Here is a 23,993-nt window from a genome sequence, read left to right as displayed (position 1 = left end):
TCGCTTGATAAGATCCTTATTCATCGTCTGGAATCATTTAAAGCCCTTTCAACAGTTGGCAGTTTGCACAGAAACTCTCATTTGGACCTTGAACCGTTTGGTCCCCATTGAAGTCCATTATATGGAGAAAAATCCTGGAATGTTTTCATCAAAAACCATTTCTCTTCGACTGAAGAAAGAAAGACATGGACATCTTGGATGACATGGGGGTGAGTAAGGGGCCGTTCACATATCGCGCCTAAAAACGCGTAGAAAACGCTAGGCGCACGCGTTCTCCTTTTTCCAAAGAAGCGCTAGGGCGGTTGCACTCCGGAGGCGTCTGTCGTTGCTAAGCAACCATCAGCTGCGCTCTCCATTACATGAAGGAAATTTCAGCAATGGATTTCGAAAAAACCCTTGCTGTAACTCTGTTACAAGATTTATTTACTCAGAAAAGTAAAAAAACGCCGCAGTGTTTGGGTGCAACCCATACTACAAAAACGCAAGAACCATGGGGAATTTCACCAGCTGATTCAGGAACTCCGTCTGGACAATGGGAGGTTCAAAGCCTATTTCAGAGTGGACAAGGACCAGTTTGATTATATTTTAAGAAGAGGTAACAAAAATGGCGAGGAAGCTGATTGGTTGGTTCGTGTCACGTGACCTACGGTGCGCTTGCGGCATTCTGAAAAGTCGAGATGTTTTTATCTCGATGCGGCGCGGACGCGCCTGGAAAAAACGAGCGCGTCACACAGCGACCGCGTCGCTTCCATTATGAGCGCGCATACCGCGCGCCTACATTTGAAATAACGAACTTGAGCGCGCAAAAGACGCGATATGTGAACCGGCCCTAAATCAGCAAAAGCTTTTTTTAAGTGAAATACTCCTTTAAGATAACATAATAAACAGGTTTATCAACTTTTAAAAGGGAGGAGAGAATGCCTCTCCTATCTTTTGTTGGCAGTGAAAGTGTGTGTCCAATAAAACCATACAGTGTTTCGGCCAAGATTTATCGGTAAAATGATTGATACTGGTGTAATGTTTTATAGTTCTGTTGTTGTTTGTCTTGAAAAACTGTAAATTTGGTACAAACAACTTTGTACGATAAACAACTTTGATGTCAGGAGGAACTGGAACCATTTAGTGACATCAAAAATTCCAAACATGTCTTAGTCACACACATCTGTGGCCGTAGTCATAATTATCTGCACCTGGTTTTGGGATCGGCTTGCAATACTCCAAAGTTTCGTCCGTTAGAATCCATGGTGATGCTGACGGCTCTGTGGACGTAATGAAGCTTCTCCAGACGGATTCGTTCATAAACCCCTCCTCCGTCTGAGTTGCCGGACACCTCCATGTTATCTGACACAACAGAGCATATCTAGTTCAATTCTATTTTACTAGATGGATACTCCACTTTTCTTTTTTTTTCTTTTTTTTGGAAATAGGCTCATTTGACCACTCCCTCAGAGTTAAACAGTTTTGTTTTACAGTTTTCCAATGTATTCAGCCGGTTTTATGATATTTAGAAGAATATCAGTAACCAGACAGTTTCTGGTCTCATTGACTTCCATAGTATATTTTTTTCCTACTATGGAAGTCAATGAGACCAGAAACTGTCTGGTTACAGATATTCTTCTAAATATCAGAAAATCGGCTGAATGGATTTGAAAACGGTAAAACTCAACTGTTTAACTCTGGGGGAGTGGTAAAATGAGCCTATTTCCAAAAAAAGTGGGGTATCCCTTTAAACTGATGGCCCCAGTACCTTTTTTGTCTACGGCTTTCTTGTACTGTCCCAGCCACTGTCCACTGAATCCCTCTCCGTCCTGAGTAACAAACATCATGCTGTTCTTACTCAGGGCGATGTCTGACATGAAGACCTGTCGTCCGTAAGCCCAGCGACACTGCCTCACTGACGTGCCCGTGGAGCGCCAGCAAAACACCTGCAAGAACATCAGAGAATAAACTGTGAAAATGTATGAAATGAATACAATACAAGCGAATTGGTTGTTTAAGCGATTGATAAAGTGACCGAAAGGTGTCTTACTGGCTCAAGTCAAACGAGTCCAAGGAAATATCTAGGTCCTTATGAAATCAGTCTACTTTTTTTCCCATTTTCATTTTTCTGGATTCTCCCCACCCCATCTTAATTTGACATTTTACAGGTTAAATAAAACTTTAGTAATCAAAAAGCAGTTTTAACTTTACAGTTTTAACAACAATTTCATAAAAGTTCAACCATTACATTTTCCATTTAAAATTTTGTCCCCGTTTTAATGGTTTAATACAACTTTAATAATCAAAAAGGTTATCCGGGACACTTATTCACATTACGAATGGGCTAGTCCACAGGAAACTGTGTGTAACGTAAACAGTAACTGACTGTTACTGAACACCACTGACATCAATGCCATAATATGTTGGCCACAAGTTAGCCATTACACTTTTTCCAATGGTAAGAGAGCCACAGACCCTCTCATCTCCCAATAATAAGACAATCTCTGAAGAAAATGTATTTATTTACGATACATTAGTCATTCACAAAGAAAATTGGTGTCCTTAAAGGTTGGATTTTTCCTAATTTTTTAAATTGAACATTTTTTTTTTTTAATTCAGGCATTAAGATGAATATGAATATAATTTTTTTAATTCATCTTTTTAGTCAACTTTAGCATGGGTGAGTTCACTTGTGCTAAACACTGTACATGCTAGGCAAACCAACTGGTGGAACAAGATTAAGCTTTCATTATAGAACTTTGTTGTAATAAAAATATATAGATAAGAAACTGGTGAAAAATGAATTAAACTACTAAAAACTTGGATCCAATTCCACTAACTGGCCTGGTGCAGTTGATAATCTTTTATCAGGCACTTATTGGCCCACAAGACTGAACATCTTGGTTAAGCAGACATTATATGGGGGGGGGGACATTTGGACACTTAATAAGTAGCTGGAATGGTTTAGTGGTTCAACAACCATTCTAGTAGCCAAATATTGCTCACAGCATTTTACAAAGAACTTGACAGAGAGACAAACTAATAACGTATCTCATCTGATGCTAGTACCTTGGAACAAAGTGCTGATTTTGATACTATAGATCAAAAAAATATTTTACACAGGCTAGTGAATCGTGTTGGCCTGCACAGCCACTAGCTTGGTTTAGGTCTTCCCTGTCCGACTGTTGCCACCGATTTGTGTAAATGAACTATTGCAAAATATGGTGTGCCACAAGGCTTGGTCTTAGGACCTTTGTTGTTCTTGCACTTTAGGTGATTATTTTAGGAAACAGGGCATTAGCTGTTGTGTAGAACACAAACATCTATTCTTCATCCAGATCAGACACGATTTTTCCAAAGATTGAATGTCAAAAAATGTGTCAAATTCTAATTAACAGAAATACTTTGTACAAAAACAAATTCTAGAAACAAGCTTTAACAGCTACAGAAGAAATCTAGGAAAGTTGCTTTTAGTTGCTGTATTGAGAGTGAGACTTTTTCAGACTGACGGTGTGTTTACATCAGCATTGTTTTTGTTGTTCCCCCCGAGAATACAAACAGCATCTTCATCGGAGTCTTGAATGATAGATTCTCTCCCTCAGTAAAATAACTAATATCGCAACAGGCACTGTGACAACTCCCTCTTGAGCATTTTTAGGCAGAAATATTTTTATGATGATAACTAGGGCTGTCAGTTAAACGCGTTATTATTAACGGCGTTGACGCAAACCCGATTTAACGGCGTCAAATTTTTTATCGCGCGATTAACGGTCTTTTTGGCCTAGCAAACGTTGTAGTTTTTTCACATGCTTTTGCAACAGGATGCGGCATGCGCGGCGCTATGAAACCCATTTATTTCAATGGCTTGCGACGCACGAGGACGTTTTGTTGTTACGTCGACCAAAGCGCAAGTGGATCTAGTTAGATCGGAAACGAAACAAAAAGGCACAATGCCGCACACATTTGTTTCGGTGTGTTAGCCGGCCAAATAGTAGGTTAAAGTTACGTTTTGAGTGGATGATGAGCGCGAGACGCCGAAATGGATGCCAATAAGATTCTGAATGGAAAGTTTACTTTTAAAAAGTTGCCAAATTGTCCCATTGACAAGACCAAGTGATCTGTGTGTTTTGTCGTTGTGAACTGAGCTATCATCATCGCAGCACGTCCAGTCTGAAATACCACTTGATGATGGCCAAGCAAACACACACACACACAGATGATGCGAATTCTCCGTCAATATCAGGACCTCGTCAGTATTTCTTTCACCCTTTTATTGATAGACAGTGTTACATTGTGTGAGAGATTATTTGCGGCAAGTGAGTTAGTTAGAAATTGAACACAGTAGCTATATGTAAATAAAATAAATCAAGAGACATTTACAATAGATATAAATGTGTGATTAATCGCAAGTTAACTATTGGCTCGTTTCCACTGAGGGGTACGGTACAGTACAGTACGGGTCGGGTCGGGTACACCATGATCCGGCTTGCGTTTCCACCGCCAACAGTACCCTTACTTGATAGGCGTGGTGTTTGCTGGAAAGAAGCGATCGACGTCATTTTCGCGCGAAGAAAGCGACAAAGTAAACAACAATGGATGACAGACAGCAGATCTTGTTATCTCTGTATGTTCATTTTAGGCAACAATAAAACGAAATATGTGATAAAACACCACTCTGCTTCTTTTCGATTTCATTTCATTACATTTTAAACATTCTAAAGCACACAAATGTGGTTCAGGCAACGCATCCTACTGATTATATTCACTGCATGTATGTAACGTTATATATTTATAACTAAACTAAATATAAAACACAACCCTGCCACTTTTCGTTTAAATTTAAAAATATTAAACTTATTTCAGGCAATATGTAGGCTAATGTATTGCATATGGCATTGGTACAAATGTTGCAATAAACAACATTACAGATGATCTTGTAATAAAATAAAGAAAGACAAAACTATCTAAAACTATTTCAGTTTTATCAATAATAGCCATTATAAAAGTATAAGTAAAAGGTACAAAAAGATATACAGTAAAGCTTAAATAACATCAAGAAACAATTCAGTCAGTCGAATATACAAATTCAGCACTCAAAGATATGAAACTTCACGTAGCCTTCTGCCAAAACTATTGGCCAGGGAACGAATTATAGATTCACTAGACCAAAGATCACCTGTTAGGTTTATACAAGACGAACTATATCTCATGTTTAACCACAACAGAGACGTCTGAGTCAGCGGCAAACATCAGAACGACTAGCCGAGGAAAGGCTGTTCCAGGCGTGGACACGAGCGCGAGCATCTAGTGATCGATTGGAATGAATCTCAGTCAAATTATCATAAATCTATAAATAAACCAAAGATTTGAGCTTTAAAAAACTACTTTCTCGCCTTTAAAACTCTTAAAACTACATTTCGTGACAGAATAACAGTAGAATTATATTTCAACTGTATGCTTCTAATGCCCTTGTAGCACGCGCGAGTGACGATACTCACCGTTCTGCAGTGAGTCTAGCTCCACCTTTTAGTACCCTTTCACTGTGCTAGGTACCCCAACGGAAGGGTACCCAAAAAGTGGTACGGTACGGTTTGGCTTTTTGGTACCATGCACAACTTTTGACAGTGGAAACGCAAATAATTGCGTACCGAACCGAACTGTACCATACCGAACCACTCAGTGGAAACGAGCCATATGACATCAATGCGATTAATCGTGATTACATTTTAATCGTTTGACAGCACTAATGATAACACATCAGCTGATTATCAGAACAGGTTTTTTTAGGCTTTAACCCAATACCCGAAGTTTTAACCCAACCTAACTATTGGGTAATATTTCTATCCTGTTAGAATCTCTGATGTGCATATTGAAGTTCAGTTCAGCGTCATACATCACTCACCCTTCCAGTTTCATCGAGAGCCAGAATCACCAGCTTCTCTCCTCCACCATCATGCAGAAGCTGCGGATCAATACGATGATCTAAACTACCACCGCTCACTAGCACTTTTTTCAGGTTCATCTGTCTGGAGAACAAAACAAGGACAGCGTTGGACTTCCACCAAACTGAATTTTGAATTTGAATTGAAATACAACATTTTTAATGCATCTGCACTATTCTTCATGTAGTACCTCATCATTTGCATAAAAATATGTGGATGGAAAGCTTGTGTTAAGTGCCTGTTGCAAACTATATATTGATCTACAATTCAATTCAATATTGAAATACATTTCAAGCTCTAAAAACTGTACAAAATCTGGATCGCTAAGACAACATAATTGCCAAAATCTAGTCTCTGAACTCCACTCACTTGGAGGCCAGTTTCTTGCACTGGTAATCTGCCAGTAGGTACACATCTCCCTTTTCCGTCACACACACAGTGGCCCCATTGCTCGCAGCCGCCATAGTGATGGTCAAATCCTTGTGGTGCAGAGCGGACACCTGTCGAGGAACAGTCACGCACTTCTCTCCGTTGGGCTCCAGCAGGTAACCTGAAAGTATCACAATGGTCGGACCACAACTTTTCATATGGGAAGAGGCAAATGATGCAGATGCTCTGGTGAAATTGCATGGAGAGGATTTGCTATACACCTGAGAGATTTTAGATCAGTTAAACAATCTGGGATGCATTTCCTAAAAGCATCGTTAGCAGATTGCCACGATCAACTTGAGAAACGCAGGCCTGATTGTTTTCTGTGATAAATATATCTGGGTAGTTGAGCCTCTTACCAAGTTGGCCACCATTTAATCCTATGGTATAAACCGCATCTCGGGTCCAAAGAACAGTGTGGAACCTGCCGGCTGCAACACCAATCACGGACCTCCCTTTCAGGGACTTGGATGTGACCTGTGGTCAATAGAAAATAACATTAAAAAATTACATTTATGTAATTAGCTATAGTTTTTTAAATTTGTGAAAGACAAGGGTTCGGATTCACAAAGATCTTCTTAAAGGTACACTATGTAACTTTTTTTGGTTTAAAATGTACAATTTATATAATGAGTGAGTACACCAATACAAATAATTTTCAAGAAAGTTAATTCTTCTTAAGTTTTGTCTTAAGAACAGTGTTAGGAATAAACGATAAGAACAATCTTAAGTTTTGGCCGGGATACAAAATATTCTTGTGTGTTCTTGTGTAAGAAGATTTTTATTCTCAAGTATGCTTAGCAAATGTGGCCTCAGGCTGACCGACCTGTTTGGGAACTTGGCTGGAAGCAGGAGGAGGTGCCAGACCCAGCTGATGATGGGTGTTGAGCCCAAAAGTGTAGACGTACCCCTCCTCTGTCAGAACGACGGTGTGATCTCGGGCCGCTGCAATCAGTGAGCAGTGATGGGACAAAAGACCCTCCACCATTCGGGGAACCTTTGATGTGAACATAGACACAAGTGTTAGAGAGCAGATGTGCAGAGTACATGCATTACCCCACACCAAAACATCTTACCAGATATGTCTGTTCATCGCCATGTCCAAGTCGTCCGCCCTGTCCGTGTCCGCATGTGTACACCTGACCCTTCTGGGACAGGAAGACCGAGTGGAACTTGCACAACACCACCTCAAAAGACACAGAAACACAACAATGTTGCCGCCATCATCATCCAAGATCATGTTTGCACAGGCAGGCATGGTCCTCTTTCTGATATAACTCAAAAACCACACTTGTGTAGCACAAGCAGAGCAAGGCGACTATTTGAGCTTATAAAACTTAAACTTTTTTTTTAAATGAGTGATCATTTCGCTTGATAAGACCCTTATTCATCGTTTGAAATCGTTTAAAACCCTTTGAACAGTTTGCACTGAAACTGTCTTTTGGACCTTGAACCGTTTGGTTCCCATTGAAGTGCATTATATGGAGAAAATCCTGGAATGTTTTCATCAAAAACCTTAATTTCTTTTCAACTGATAAAAAAATGACATGGATATCTTGGATGACACGGGGGTGAGTAAATTATCAGCAAAAAATTTTTTTTAAAAGTGAACTACTCCTTTAACAATTTAGAGTGATCTGTTATCAGAGGTAACTGTCTAAGTTATGGCTATTTCAGAAATAATAATTAATAATGTATTAATTTAAACAATGTATTCATTTAAGGTAGAAACTATGAGCTCATTGAAGTAATGAATACATTTTTATTAACAAATGAAGTTTATTCATTTTGTACACTCTACACTAACCTTTGCTGAAAATAACGTGCTTGTGTGCGTGATGCACGTTCGTGACTCTCCTGTTCGACCTTGTTCATCAAAATGAACGAATCTTTTCCCAAGTCAACTAGTTCATTTCATTCGCTGAATGAACCAAATGACACGAAAAAAGATTTGTTCATTTTGATAAACGAGTTCGAATAGGAGAGTCACGAACGTGCATCACAGTAACAGAGCAAGGCGACCATTTGAGCTTATAAAACTTAAACTTTGTTATTATTATTTTTTTTTAAATGAGCGATGATTTCGCTTGATAAGACCCTTACTCATCGTCATCATCTGGAATCGTTTTTGAACAGTTTGCACTGAAACTGTCTTTTGGACCTTGAACCGTTTGTTACCCAATAAAGTCCATTATATGGAGAAAAATTCTGGAATGTTTTCATCAAAAATCTCAATTTTCTATTTTCTCCATTTTTTCAACCCCTTTTCGACTGAAGACAGAAAGACATGGACATCTTGGATGACATGGGGGTGAATAAATTATCAGCAAATGTCTTTTTAAAAGTGAACTACTCCTTTAAGTAGACTTTAAGTAGCTTTGAAATAATATGCAATAATATGTGAAAAGCGCTATACTAATAAATGTGATTTGAATTAACAAACAACTTGACAATTGCCATTGTTGGCCTATTAATTCCAGAAATTTGGGTTTTGGCCAATAACTTTCACTTCAGTTATTTTCATTTTATTACCTTGGTCGATTTTTAGTAAGAATGTAAAAGGCATCAAGGAATGAGTAACATGCATGCAACATCCTGTACACTAATATGCCTTCATCTGATCATATGATCATATTAAATAAAAAAAAATACAGTACAAATAATAATACAGTGAAATTATTAGTTTTAAAAAAAAACATACTTTCTATTGTAATATAATAAAAAAATAGAATTTATTCCTGTGATCAAAGCTGTATTTTCAGCATCATTAGTCTTCAGTGTCACATGATCCTTCAGAAATCACTCTAATGTGATTTGATGCTCAAGAAACATTTCTTATTACTGTCAGTGTTGAAAACAATTGCGCTGCTTCATATTTTCACCGTGATATACTTTTTTTCAGGATTTTTGATGAATAGAAAGTTCAAAAGAACGTTGTTTGAAATAAAAATCTTGTCTAACATTATAAATGTTTTTACAGTCCCTTTTGATCAATTTAATGTATCACTACTTAATAAAAGTATTCATTTCTAGAGGGGAAAAAGTACTGACCCCAAACTTCTGAATGTTACGTATGTGGAATGACTGAGTATTGTTGTCATTAAACATTTGCTCAAGATCCTTAGACAAGATAGTCAGTCAGAAATCATTTTACTTGCGAGGTAAATTCATTCACACAAACACACTTTCTGCAAAGTAAGTCACTGACTAATTTGCTATCTTCGGTTTTAGACAACCACTGAGACAAGCTGGTTAAATGTCACTGCAAAAATAAAATATCAAGGCTTTTTTTTCTCAGAACCATTTCATACAATGACAATTAGATTATTAAATTAATAGATTTTAAATTATTGTAAAAAACACTAAAATTAACTCTAAAATTGAAGGTATCTTTTTAGCCAAGTGTACCAAACACTTTTGATGCCACTGTAAATATGACACACAAATTAATAGTGATGAGATTATGGGTCGATTAAGAACTGCGAAAGGAAGACTATGAACCTGCTGTGTTGTGCTCATCACAAGGGCTTGACTTTTAGCCATGACAGCTCTGCCCTTTCTCTACAGAGCGTGCCAGCTCTGGATTGGTTGGAGTCGACTAGAGCGGGGCAGGGGTTTCGAGGGTCAACATCATCACTAATTTAACACACTCCTCAAGGCCAAAACTGAAGCAAGAGATGTTCTGTAAAGTGTCCAAACTCTGCGCCTAAAGAACTGACTGGCACCCGCTCTCCCTCGCTGCCGTACGCACGCATACACAGCGCTTATTTAATCTGCTGCCGTTATCCCGGACTGAATATTTTAATATTTAACTGAAAGCATCTGCAGAACGGCGTGGCAGGTCACAATGTGCTTAGGGGGGCATTGGAGAGCTGATGAAAGGGTCGGGAAACAAGATCCTCCATCACAATGAGCACTGTAAAATTAAAGGACTGCCCTGCACTTCGGAAATTAATCACACACAACCGACTAAACAATGAAAAATGAAAGGAGTTGCTGAAGTGTCTTTACATCGGTCAGAAGCATTTCATATCATCCTAAATGGTTGACAGATTCGGCCAACTAAATTCGTTTTGATCGCACCCTTAACCTTCTTGTTCTTCTCCTTTCAAAAATGCCAAAATACCAAATGAAAGGCTGACAATGGGATCATGCAACACTACTGGATCACATTTCCCATCCACATATGAGCACATGTTGGTTATCCATCAAAAATGCAAATGAGTCCCCGCTATGACCACGGAAAAAAGGGAAGATTATACACCGTTCAAAGCATGATGTTGGCATGACTTGAGCTGTCAGGGTCAAGTATGCCAAAGCGGTGACAATCATCACCTAAGTGCTCACACACATCTGCTAAATGCCCTAGTTCCAACACAAACAGCTTCTCTCCATCAGCAGGAACATAGTGTTCATCCTCGAGGGCATTTTCGAGAACAATTTAAAGAGACGCAAAGAGGTTTAAGTCTCCTCAGACGGTTTGAAAGGACTCTTGGAGATCTTTGTTTTCCCTGTTGAGAAGCCCGTTATCAAGACAACACTAGCAGGTCCTCTGTTTTTACACATAACCCTGGGGAGCTTTAGACCCAGTTTGCATAAATAAACCCTGAGGAATAGCATTGCAGATGAGGATTTCACAGCATTATGTGCCTCATCAGCAAAAATGTATCTAAATAGAAGTAATAAGAGAAGTTTGAGAGTGATCACATCGTATCATAATCTTGTTGTTGTTGTTTTTTTGCAGTATTTAGAATTAATTATACATCAGTCCACATTAAATATTTTTTAAAGCTCACTCTCCTCAAATCTTTGATCAAAATAACTTCTCCCTCTTGCAGTGACATCTCTTCTCTGATGATGCGTTTTTGGTGTGAAGGCGGGGCAACCTGTCACTCACATGAGATCAACCAATAGAAAACCACAATCATCAAATCATCAAATCATCAAATCACTTGCCAATGGACAAAAAGAAGTTTCAAGCATACATTGTGTCTTTTTACAGAAGCGGTTCACTCGTATATACGTCACAGTAGGGAAGAAAGGTCTATCTTTAATATAACTTTAATTTAACTTTTATCTAACTTTTATCTAACTTTTATCCAACTTTAATGAAAATTTTTGGAGAAGAAAACCAGCAAAATAAATTGAAAAAAGTAAATGAAAAAAAAACCACTTTATTTAGATGATTCACTTTAGACATTCTACTAATTAGAAGAAACTTTGCAACGACATGTCAACCATTATCTTGATGGTTCTACGAATTATCTTAAAGGGATACTCCACTTTTTTGGAAATAGGCTCATTTTACCACTCCCCCAGAGGTAAACCGTTGGGTTTTGCCGTTTTCTAATGTATTCAGCCGATTTTCTGATATTTAGAAGAATATCAGTAACCAGACAGTTAATGAGACCAACGGTTTAACTCTGGGGGAGTGGTAAAATGAGCCTATTTCCAAAAAAAGTGGAATCTTTGAATCCATCTCCTACTTTTGTGGAAAGTTGACTAAAGTTGTGTTATCACTTCGCTGATACGGAGAATGGCGGCGAATACACAATCCTACCACACATAGCCAGGTGAGCGTGAATGCGAATGACGTCACGTCTAGTCTCAAAGTCCGTCCCGAATCCCTCTTATTTATTTGACTGTACAGGATTATAGAGGCAATCGCAGTGATCAGAGAAGGGCTCGTTCAGCCCATTGGGCGATTGTTTAACCATGTATGGGTTAGAAAAACAGCTATTTTTAATATGAAATGTTGCATAATGCACCTTTAACAGATTCTCCTGCAGTCTGAGGTGTGTTAATGGTTTATTTATCGATTTCTATTAGCGATAATCTCGTTTTATTTATCGCTATGTTTACGGACTCTAGTGGACCATCCAAATAAAGTATAAACTAAAAAAAACCCTAAAAGACATTTACCTGCTTCACATAGACCCCAGACCGTGAAAACAGGTCCACGATCTCAGGATGGTGTCTGCTCTCCTGGTTTCCATGTCCGAGACTAAAATTTGTGTTGTTTCCCCAAGTGTACACTTCAGTAGGGTCTGAAATGAGATCAGAACAAGGACACAAGTTATCCACTTGTTTTAATGCCTTGAATACTGTTTCCAGGTCCAAGCCTCCAATCCATTTCAAATCACACATTAAGCTTAGCTTTTTAAATCTACCATCTTTATGCTCACGGCATCCCAGACACCAATATTTTAATGATTCAATGATTTCTGTATAGAGATAAAGGTTAGCATCATGCTATTTCCGTAGTATTACACACAGTGTATATTAGCACTATTTGTTATTTGCTTTTGGGATCTTATAGAGTGCTGGACCCGGAAATGTGACATGTGACAAGTTTTGATTTATTGATTTAAATCTCTCTCCTCATGTCATTCCAAACCAGCATTTGAAATTATTCCCTATATTTCAATTTTAATAATATTCTTGCTGTTTTTTCCCCACTGAATGAAAGTAGTCAGTGACCACTAGGGAGTAAAACGAGATTGTCAAATATCCTTTACACTTCCACTTTTGAAGATGCAAGTTTAAATGACGCGAAACACATCAATTCAGTTTTGACATCAATGAAACCAAACACCATTGGTTCTGCCAGGTCTCATAACAGGATGTCATGCGTCAGCATACTGTGCTGGTGTTTTGTCATCATTTTTGTAGCATGACAACCACTGTTTACTGTGTGCTTTTACTTCATAAAAATATAAAAATGCATATTTCTCAAAAATTCTAACTTTGATTTTAAGTAAGAATCATGCAAGTTTAGAACAATATGAGGATATATATGAGGATGTTATTTTAATTTCAAGGTTTTATTGTTATAAGTACTACATTAACAATGGTACAATCGTACATATTAAGACGCCCATTTTAATTACCACTGTTTCGGAACACAACATGAGCCGGGCGGTCCTTCATGGTGAGGTCTAGGACAGAAAGACCCTCCTTATCCTGGATGGACAGTCCTCCACCATGCTGGGACACAAAGATACAGTACATAGACCAATGAAAGACAACAATGCAAACCAATAAACCAATAGAATTGGGAGGAAAAGATAAAGCAGATCCGGTGACTCTCAGTCCAATGGGTTTCAAAATCTGTTTCAAAGTTTTCAACTGTGATTGACTATTATCATCCAGGGTAATTAATCAGGCATCGTTTGCTCATTTTTGAGATTATTGGTGTAACACAATTGCAGCTTTGGATGAAAATGTACATTTTTGGTTTTTGTACATTTTGTTTCATCATTAACACCCTCATATTGTTCCAAGTTTCTTTCTTCTGTTCAACAAAAAAGAAGAAATTTTAAAGAATGGTGGTAATCACTTTTGATTACCAACAATGGTGTCACCCATTGACTTACAGAGTAGGAAAATGTTTGATTACCAACATCCTTTAAATATCTTCTTTTGTGCTGAACAGAAGAAGAAAATCATACAGGTTTGGAACAACACGAGGGTGAGCAAATGGTGACAGAATTCTCATTTCTGGGTGAACTATCCCTTTAACTTCATTATTCACCAATATACCTTTAACTTTGGGGAATTACAAACCTGCGCACATATATTCAAACGCACATAACTATAGAATCAATTCTTAATGCGCATGTGAACGCCATCAGCATTTATCACAGGTTCGTGCTTAAAGTCTGTTTAGAGACATTCATATACAGTTTTACCTCACAGTTACAGTAAATCCGGCCTCTAGTTCCTAAACTCCAGAGGAGAACTGGCCCCCGACTGAGCCTGGGTTCTCCCAAGGTTTTTTTTTTCTCCATTGGGTCACCCGATGGTTTTTCAGACACCGTTGGGTCCCCTGATGCAGTTTTAGGATACCATTGGCTAACCTGATGGAGTTTTAGGACACCACTGGGTCACCTGATGGAGTTTTAGGACACCACTGGGTCACCTGATGGAGTTTTAGGACACCTTTGGGTCATCTGATGGAGTTTTAGGACACCATTGGGTCACCTGATGGAGTTTTAGGACACCATTGGGTCACCTGATGAAGTTTTAGGACACCATTGGGTCACTTGATGCAGTTGGGGATATTCAAATTAATGAACTAATCAGTAATACCCTTGATCAGCTCTACCAAACATGGATGTTTTTCCACTAAGAAACGAACATTGTTATTATGTTTTGATTGATACTGTGAAGCTGCTTTGATGCAATCTATATTGTGAAAAGCGCTATATAAATATACTGGACTTGATTTGATTCAATTCCTTTAAAATGTAGGCCTACAGGGGTTGGACAATGAAACTGAAACCTGGTTTACCTGGTTTTACAACACAATAATTTGTTAGAATGGTGAGGGCCTCATTTTGCATCCAAATACAGCACCAATTGACAGATAGAAGTCCTTCACAGTGACCAGAGGGCTTATGAGCCGTTCCTCTTCCAGAACAGTGTCCAGGTCACTATATGATGCTGGTGGACTCGCTCCTCCAAAACACCTCAATAATATTCAGATCTGGTGACTGTCAGACCATGGGAGATGTTCAACGTCACTTTCATCTTCATCAAACCCTTCTGTCACAAGTCTTGCTGTGTGTGTTGGCATGATCATGATCATGATCATGCTGATACACGGTTTGAGCATCAGGTGCTCATGATCCTCCAGAAGGGTTTGGTAGTCCTCGGCAGTGTCGTGTCCATCAAATACAATCAGGATTGTCATGATATTGGAGCTCAAACCATCACTGATCCACCCATGCTTCACTCTGAAGATTGGCCGCCAGGCATATAGATGTGAAACCTCCAACATTGGCCAGTGTTTCAGTTTCATTGTCCAACCCCTGTATATTGACATTATACTGGCCACTGGTCACCCATCTCTCTAATATTGGCATAGGTTAATGACAAACTCATATTAATGAACCAGTTCTCACCTTGATGAGTGTCATCAGGCAGTGAATTTGCCCATAGAAGGCGCTGCGGTGTAATGCGGTCCACCCAGACTCCTTGTCCTTCGCCAGCAGGTCGGCATGTTTACTGTCCAGGAGCCACTGAAGCAGGTCCCGTTTCCCCAGAGAGGCGGCGAGGTGCAGAGCCGTGCGCCCAAACTCATCCCGCAGGGTGGCTGCGTTGTGACAGTGGACAGAGAGAAAGCCCCGCAGACAACCCTCCGAACCGCTGGTCAAAGCGGCGATCACTTCATCAGCGTGCCTTTCAGAACGGCACTTCGGTGTGCAGTCCGGGCTTCGCTGACTCATTTTAGCTGAGTTACAACACCAGAGTTATCCAAAACACCCACAAGCTTGAGCTTAGATTTCTCACACTTTCTAGCAATAAATTAAGGAAAACAGAATGAAAAAAAAACAGGGAATACGTTTAGCCTCGCTGTGAATTTCAGGGCGCTAGAATTGTGCGCGTGTTGAGGTTCCACGGCACCCTAGCGGCCCCAGAGAGAAGAGATCTACCTCATCTCAGTCCACCATCTCAGCAACACATTCGACAAAACCTCCGGAACAATCATTTGCATCAAAGAAAATAAATTAAAAAAAATCTGTACAAAACCATACAAATACTGTATATTCCAGTTGACTCAAAAATAAGTTAACCTGTAATGTGTGTCGTATTTTACAAAAGGCAAATCCTTCAGTTCTTCGTACTGTCCAGCCAAAAAGTCCACCAACTTTGAGGGGAAAGACTCCTTCCCCCCAAAACTCTTCACCATTTAAGCCTCCATAATTGCAAAAGGTGCCTGAAAAGAGAGAACGTCTTTCAGATTAATATCCACAACCAAAACTCAAAGTCAGCAGCACATCATCCTCGGGGTTTGAATGACCTCGGTTGATGGGCATGATGTGATCAAAGACAAGTTGACGTTGACTTATCGCTGATGACCTTTTTAATTAAAAATTCACAAGCTTTGCCACAACTAGAGGCTAAAGTTTGATGTTGGCTTGAGAAGCATGAACCTCGAGCTGAGACACATTCAGAACGATGCCCACAGTGCTATTGCTCTTACATAACAGCTTATTTTTAACAGTTACTTTGTATATGGGTCGTTATATTTCTTACAGATTGCTGCTCGTCCTAAATGAGACGCATACAACGTAGCACCTAGTAAGATTACATTCATTTGAATGCAATAGTAAGAGAAGTTGAGAACAATTGTGTGCGTATTTTAATCCTAGAACCAAAAGTCTGTGCAGTGTCTCTCTAACTAATAGTAAAACTGTGGCTTTTATGTACTTTAAAAAAAGAAAGAAATATGACAGAACTTTAAGATTTTTAAGCTATTTTTTGATAAATAACAGGACAACATTGATAGTAAGTTTCTACGTTACTGAATGTTTCAGTTTCGCACGAATGATCTATACATGATGTGAGAGCTACTGTCTGTGTGTGTGTGTGTGTGTGTGTTACAATGCACACTAATTTAGATTAACTTACTTGAATAATTAACTGTTTAAAACATGCATTCACCCGATATTGAGTATATTGAGATGGTAAACAAACATAACTTGCGGAGAGTATGCATTTATTTGTAATTTTAACTAGAGTTGGACTGATTTGGACAGGTTTGATGGCTAAAGCGAATATCATAAAGAGCAGGCTGATAAATATGGCTATTTTATATTGAATATTGATATTTATATTGAAATAAAATTTAAAAAGAAAAAAGATTTAAAAAAAGAACAAATCTGTAAAATAAACAGACTTACATTTTAGACGGCAACTTCTTGATTATGTAAATTTCCACAAATAAAGAAATTGTTTAAAAAAAAAATGAAGTGAACACTGTAACCAAAAGGGCACTCAGTAAGTTTAAGCGCACTGGGTGGGAATCATACATATATATATATATATATATAGAGAGAATTTTATTTTTTTTCATATAACTAAGCCAAAGTTTACAGTTCTAATTTAGCATATGGTAAAAAAAAAATTAATGAATATGACACAGAGGGCGACTGGATATAGCGCACCAAGGGTTTAAAGTAGGGCTGTCAAACGATTAATCGCATCCAAAATAAAAGTTTGTGTTTACATAATATATCTGGGTGCACTGTGTATATTTATTTTGTATATATATATATATACATACATATATATATTAATACAAATACATGCATGTATATTTAAGAAAAATTATGAAATATGATTTATACATAAAATATTTATATTTATATATAATATAAATCTATATACAGTAGTATATACATGAAAATATTTCTTAAATATATACAAGCATGTGTGTGTATTTATATAGATAAAATAATTATACACAGTGCACCCACATATATTATGTAAATTCAAACTTTTATTTTGGATGCGATTAATCGCTTGACAGCCCTAGTTTAAAGTTTGTTGATCATGTGTGACTGCAAGGTGTCTAAGATTACATTTTTTATAAGATATACTTAAAGATTTGTTAAAATAATAAAAATACGTATTTGCTGAAGGATGACGGTAAATGAGAGAGTATTATAGTGTTTTCCTTTCTATTATCTTTCGGATTTCTACTTATGGAAATGGAGCGTAAAAATGGACTTAAAATATTTCTTATCCAACGCACATCTATGGGATTTTTGGGCAAGCGAAGTAACTGCTGCTCATAAGTCACATGATAATGATGACAACATAGTGAATGTAGTATGTCCAGATTACATTCCTACTACTCACACTCATTCTAAATATAACATACTGTTTAATAGTCATGACTCGGGAAGTAATTTATTCAAAATAAATACCTACTCAAGAGAGTTTGCGATTTCGGATGCATACTTGAGAATTGACCTATTGCTAAGCCACGCCCTTAAACGCGACGAACCAATCACAGTGCGCAGCTAACCCAATCCATTTGGACATTCTCTGCTTTCACGTCCATTTAAATGCTTTGCAGTTAAACAGTTTTCATTCATTTTTTTGTCATTTTAAGTCTAAAATGGTCAAACAATGTGTATGGGGTACATGCAATTTCGACACTAGGTTCCCGAGAGGCTGGGCAACGGTGTGTATTTTTTTTTACCCTTTCCCAAGCCACATCTCAACCGAGATAAGTGTCTGCTCTGGATTAAGTTATGCGGTAGACCACAACACCAACTAAACTTGGATAAATTAAACAAGGATGTCTACATCTGTACTAAGTTAAGTCAACAACGTTGCCTGGAGCTGAAGATTTTCATCGACCTTCTCAACAATGAAATTATTAATATAACACTCCAATGCATAGTTAAGGCCCTTTAGGGGACTTTGAGATGATATATAATCTTTCTGTCTCCAAAAATCACCAATTGCCTCCGGTGAAATGTCTCCTACTGTGACAGCTGCCATAGCACCTGTCCCTGAATGTTGACTGTGTGTCCGAGTGGAGGGGGTGTGGCTTAGCCATAGGTAAATTGGGGGGCGGAGCGAACAAGAACAGGGTGTGATCCCGTTGGGTAGGGGTGTGTTTGTTTTGGTGTTTTCAAATATCAACAGTTTCTCAGAAATCGCTTACGCCACCTTTAAAGCAGTCTTTAAAAGTCTAGTCTAAAAAAGTCTGTGCAACCCCTACATCACACTAAAGCACCTCTGTTGTGCCTTTATTTGTGACTAAACAACACCCTTTGAAAATTATTTTAAAAATATTGATTTATCTGATTTATTTATGTAAAATTGTTACATGTGCGATTTTCTTCAATTATGAATGAACACTTTGGACCATGTAGACAAAAACCTTAAAATATAACAGTGGACCCTGTTGCGATTATCTAATTATTATTAATTATATTGGTCATGCTTTAAGATTAGGTCTGGTCTTATATTAAAAAGATAAAAATCTATACAAAATATGCATTAGAATGGTAGTAAAATAAATAAATTAAATCTGTGAACTAATTAATGAAAATAATAAAAAGTGCACCTAGTTGAAGAAACAGGCCAGCATTATGAAGTGCTTCACTTGGCAGAGAAGTAGTTTGACACCCTTCGAATACCTAAATATGGCCTCAGTCTTGCATCAGTTTCTGCATATTTAATAACTTTGTGACCCTAAATCCAAAACCCAATACTTTAAACTATTAAAATCACATATTTGAGAAAATAAGTCCGTTGAAAGCGTTTGTTTACATTTGAAGACTGTCAACCTCTCGTGTAAGTTAACTGTCAACGTTAATGTCAGTCAGAGACAGTCAACATACACACTCATCCAGCTTTAATAATGTGGTGAAAAGAATTAACAGCACGGACAGTTCGAGAATATCAATGACAGGACATATGAGATGTGTCTCTGTTCTGAGTCTCTGACACATCATCATAATTTTTATGAACCATATTGGGCTGAACTATGTGCTAAAAGACTGCCAGATTAAAACACAACGCGCTGATATCTCTCACTCACCTGTCGCTAGATGAAAGAAAAGGCCATGTTAGTGTTTTTCCCTATGCGACAGATCCAGAGAAACATCTTTAAAGGAAAGATTGGTGTTTAGCGGTAAATATGTTGCAGCAGAAGATACTAGTCGATTAAGTAAGATCTAGAGGCGGAGGCACGCTAGAGTAAAACGAATTCTGATTGGCCCGTTCGATATGTATCCTTACATTCCATTGGGCAATTCAGCTTGCAGCCTTGTATTGTTATTTGTGATTGGACAGTTCGACATGTAAACTACCAGTATAAAACCAGTCTTGCGCTTGTGACACAAATTTTAATGGTGCCACCTTACAGTCTATGGGTGCCACTCAAGTCATTTATGGTATGCATCCATTGCTTGTTAGGTTAGACAGCGAGTCGGAAAGGGAGTCCCCTCTCTTGCGTAGTAGGCGCTGTGGGCGAGGCTTACGGGCCATACCTTCCACACGAGTCACATGACTATCGCGTCAACCAGATAATTGGTATATATATATATATATATATATATATATATATATATATATATTTTTTTTTTTTTTTTTTTTAAAAGAATGACATCTTTCAATTGCTTTAAAGGGTTAGTTCACTCCAAAATTAAAATTCTGTAAGTAATTAATTACTCACCCTCACGTTGTTCCAACCCACTCATTTTCGGAACACAAATTAAGCTGGTCGTGTGTGTGATGCGTGTGGCGTACATCCTAAGCTTTGTGTAGGCTATGTGAAATCTCGAGGCCAACAGAGAAGGAAATGAATAGTTGAATAAAGTCATTATTTTTGTTTGTTTTTTGTGCACAAAATGTATTCTCGTCACTTGATAAATTTAAGATTGAGCCACTGTAGTCACTCAGACTATTTTAACTATGTATTTCATAACTTCTGGGCTGGCCAGTTTCGATCCCTTATGGAGGAGTGATCCAGCTCTCAGATTTAATCAAAAATGTCTTAATTTGTGATATCAAACAACGTGAGGGAGAGTAATTACTGACAGAATTTTCATTTTGTGGTGAACTAACCCTTTAATTCTTTCTTGCACTAATGTGTATTAATAATTGTGATTAGAATGGAAAATTATTCAAATGAAACATCCTTATATATTTTTTTCTTTTAGACTACCATTATTTTTTTATTTTATTTTTTTATTAGGCTAACATTGAAACTGAAGAGTTTATGATGTCATACTGACTTATTTAATATAGTGGCTACAGTCTTTATTGATTATATCAAAACGTCATTTGGGTGAATTTAGGTTGATTGGGGAACTTTATTCATCTCAGAAGTCATCTCAATAGCAAAAAATAATTTATGTACGTTCTGGGAACCAAAAATGGTTAACCAGGAACTTGTATTTCATGGGGACTTTAAATACATAGCACCTTGCCTGTTATGATTACTTGTATCTGCAGTGTCTTTGTTATATCATAACTATATTTAGTTTTTAAATGAATGTGCTCGAGGCGTGTTTATATTGTTTTATGCCAAGAACGTTTTTATTTACTTGTAGCCTACATTCCCCCTAAAAGAATGTACCACCTGGCTGGAAAACTTCACAACTCTGCTGCTGGTAACGTGTGTGGTCCTCGACGCCCCCCGTACGCGTGTAATGGTACAGTCCGGTGAATAGCGTTCGGTGTGGACTCAGGGAGCGGCGGGGGAGAATCATTTACCGCGAGCAGCGCGAGCGTTGCGGGACGCTGAGATGACGAGCCCCGAGAATAACCCAACAAACGCGGTGAAAACACGTTTATAGGTTTGTGGATCTACAGTGCCCTTTTTAACACATCAAGACATTTAATAACAAAGCGGAATTGTTTTGCACAGGAATCGCAAGTAGGATTGGGGACTATACTTTTGGTGGAACTCATGAAAAGAAGAGGAACACATTTGGAACTTGAAGAAACGTGCGGCTTTGACGCACATGAACTAAACCCATCTCATCTCTTTTGCTTTCTAGTAAGGAAGCTCATCCTGAATTAGAGAACAAAGAAAAATGTGAGATTTTGAGAAGCGCTTTCCTTTCATCTCTGTGGAGAGAATTGCTTTCACGCAGTTTGATTTATATCACTTCAAAATGACCAATGTTGGATTATTGCGTTTGCTTCAACTTCAGAGGAAACAAAAGAATATGTGTAACCTGACTCTTTGTGTTTTACTCGTCCTGACGTGTTCCTGCTCATCTTTATCTTCATGTCCTGCCCATTGCTCGTGCGAAAGCACAGTGGTGAACTGTGTTAGCCAAAACTTGAGCTCCATCCCACAACCCCTTCCAGGAAACATCACCACACTGAACCTCAGTGGAAACAATATAAGGATTCTGAACAATGAATCTTTCCCCAAGCCTTTGGAACATTTAACACACCTTTATGTGTCTGGAAACCAAATGGAGCAATTGGACTCTATGGTGTTTAAAAACTTGCCAAGTCTGCGTTTACTTGACCTCAGCGACAGCAGGATTTTAGAGTTTAACGTTGAGGCTTTACCTCAAGACAACAAGATTGAGGTTTTAAACCTCAGCAAATCCTTATACAATCACTCCTACGTGGGTGTGTTTGCAAATCTTTTCAAACGCAGCCTATCTAAAGTTTCCCATCTTGATTTGTCCAATAATGACCTGGTGTTCCTTCCAGAGGGCATATTCACAGATTTGTCGGACTTAACGGTTTTGGATTTGAGGAACAACACCCTCGTCTCATTCGGGAATGATACATTTGTGAATCCTGCGCTTAAAGAGTTGGACTTAAGAGACAACGCGTTAAAATTCCTGTCAAACGTGACCCTGACGGAGCTCAGTTTGATCCCTGATTTGCGAGTCAGTCTCTCAGGAAACCCCTGGCGCTGTGATTGCGACATCGAGGACATGTTGATTTGGTTAGAGAGACATGACTTTGTGGTGGACAAATTAAACTTGTCCTGTTCTTACCCAAAAGAACTGAAAAATACACCACTTTCACACCTAGCACAACCGCATCTCCCATGCTGGAGAAACAATGGAAATATGGATCGAGCTCTGGAGCCCTCATATGTGTTTTTGGGGATGGTTCTTGCCCTCATTGGGGTCATTTTCCTCCTGGTCCTTTACCTTAACAGGAAAGGGATCAAGAAGTGGATTTATAATATCCGAGACGCGTGCAGAGATCACATGGAGGGATACCATTACCGATACGAGATCAACTCCGACCCACGGCTAGCCAACCTCAGCCTCAACTCCGACGTGTGATGATACATTCTTGGAAAACTGGCTTGCGCCACTGGCACGCAATGATCTGACTCTAGCTTTGCATGAATACATAGAGGTTTGCTGTGACATGCATTCGTTTCTGTCAGATAGGACAGTAACTGGATTCTGCAAGGATCAACCCTGTCCTGCTCGCCTTCAGCTCAATCATATATGCTGGTGTGTTGCTACAATGTTGTCCAGTGATGCATGAATCAGAACATTTACAATTCATATTTCCCTTTTTTATTCAATGGATGGGACTGTGTGGATGGGTTTGTCTTTTTCTGATGAAATCTGAAATTCTGATTACAGAGTAACCGGCGAAATGTCTGAACAAACTTGTAATTGTTTAATGTTATTTTTATAGCTTCATTTCTTCTGTAAAAAAATACTGCCATGCATGTATTTAAGTATTTTTTTCATTGATGTAAAATTATGGCAATATCCACTTTTTTATGATGAGTTATTTGGTTTTATATTTACATTTGTTGACTGGACATGGATCAACTTTTTTCTCGGGATGCCCTGTTGAATTAAAGGTCTTGCACTGATCTTTTTTTCTCCAGTCCAGTGATTTTTTTAAGTTTAGAGAGGTGCGTAAAGCTACTTGATTACATTATCTGGTAAACTGATTATAGGTCTATCACATATACCCAGTCTCACATTGAAGGCTGTTTTAAAGTATTTGCAAAACGGTTTATTATCCTATATTCAGGCTGTGAGGATGTAAATCAAGACCTTACATCTACTCAAGGCGCTGAAGCTGAAGATTTGCATAACAATCAAAAACATCTGTTTCTGAGAGGCCTGCGGATCCTCGCATAATATTGAAATGACAAACATCATCATGCAACGGTAATCATGCCTGATCATTTCCAGCAACAGAACTAATAGCCAGCATTTATTAGCTTGTTATTTATGATGTTTATGCTTGTTGCACATTGCACATGTGCAATTGCACATTAGTTAGCATGAAATTAAAATGGACTTCTTAATGCACATACCCTGGTCTTGTTGGGCATGTTATTAAAAAAAGGTTTGCATAACTTTTCTTCATTTTTATCAG

The 23,993-nt window shown here is 38.3% G+C and overlaps 2 protein-coding genes across 3 annotated transcripts in view; one reads left to right on the top strand and one right to left on the bottom strand.

Moving 5' to 3' along the window:
* ibtk (inhibitor of Bruton agammaglobulinemia tyrosine kinase) overlaps positions 1 to 19,835 on the bottom strand; it is a 48,654-nt gene extending 28,819 nt beyond the window's left edge. Inside the window, exons 1-11 of the mRNA XM_039651250.2 lie at positions 19,699 to 19,835; positions 15,257 to 16,071; positions 13,241 to 13,337; positions 12,273 to 12,397; positions 7,427 to 7,537; positions 7,177 to 7,347; positions 6,710 to 6,827; positions 6,291 to 6,471; positions 5,882 to 6,005; positions 1,748 to 1,925; positions 1,191 to 1,341 (exon numbers count right to left, since the gene is read on the bottom strand). Of these exons, the coding sequence (XP_039507184.2) occupies positions 1,191 to 1,341; positions 1,748 to 1,925; positions 5,882 to 6,005; positions 6,291 to 6,471; positions 6,710 to 6,827; positions 7,177 to 7,347; positions 7,427 to 7,537; positions 12,273 to 12,397; positions 13,241 to 13,337; positions 15,257 to 15,580 (1,580 nt within the window). The 5' untranslated portion in view covers positions 15,581 to 16,071; positions 19,699 to 19,835. The remainder of the gene's footprint in view (positions 1 to 1,190; positions 1,342 to 1,747; positions 1,926 to 5,881; positions 6,006 to 6,290; positions 6,472 to 6,709; positions 6,828 to 7,176; positions 7,348 to 7,426; positions 7,538 to 12,272; positions 12,398 to 13,240; positions 13,338 to 15,256; positions 16,072 to 19,698) is intronic.
* A 1,480-nt stretch (positions 19,836 to 21,315) lies between these two features.
* Positions 21,316 to 23,478, top strand: tpbg (trophoblast glycoprotein). Of its 2 annotated transcripts, none has more exons than XM_039651340.2 (2): positions 21,316 to 21,442; positions 21,532 to 23,478. In XM_039651340.2, exon 2 carries the CDS (start codon positions 21,782 to 21,784, stop codon positions 22,925 to 22,927), a length of 1,146 nt encoding a protein of 381 aa, XP_039507274.2. In that variant the 5' UTR covers positions 21,316 to 21,442; positions 21,532 to 21,781; the 3' UTR covers positions 22,928 to 23,478. The 2 variants fall into 2 exon arrangements, with proteins under 2 accessions (XP_039507274.2, XP_039507273.2); XM_039651339.2 differs by having other exon boundaries at positions 21,332 to 21,460.
* Positions 23,479 to 23,993: the final 515 nt, after the last annotated feature.

Source organism: Pimephales promelas, chromosome 12 (assembly GCF_988280905.1).
Source record: "Pimephales promelas chromosome 12, fPimPro1.hap1.1, whole genome shotgun sequence".
NCBI classification, from domain to species: domain Eukaryota; kingdom Metazoa; phylum Chordata; class Actinopteri; order Cypriniformes; family Leuciscidae; genus Pimephales; species Pimephales promelas.
Note: the sequence above shows the minus strand (reverse complement) of the source record. Positions and strands in the feature narration are given on the sequence as shown.

Coding starts and splice junctions, on each gene's coding strand:
- tpbg (XM_039651340.2), top strand. CDS start 21,782: ATGACCAATGTTGGATTATTGCGTTTGCTTCAACTTCAGAGGAAACAA.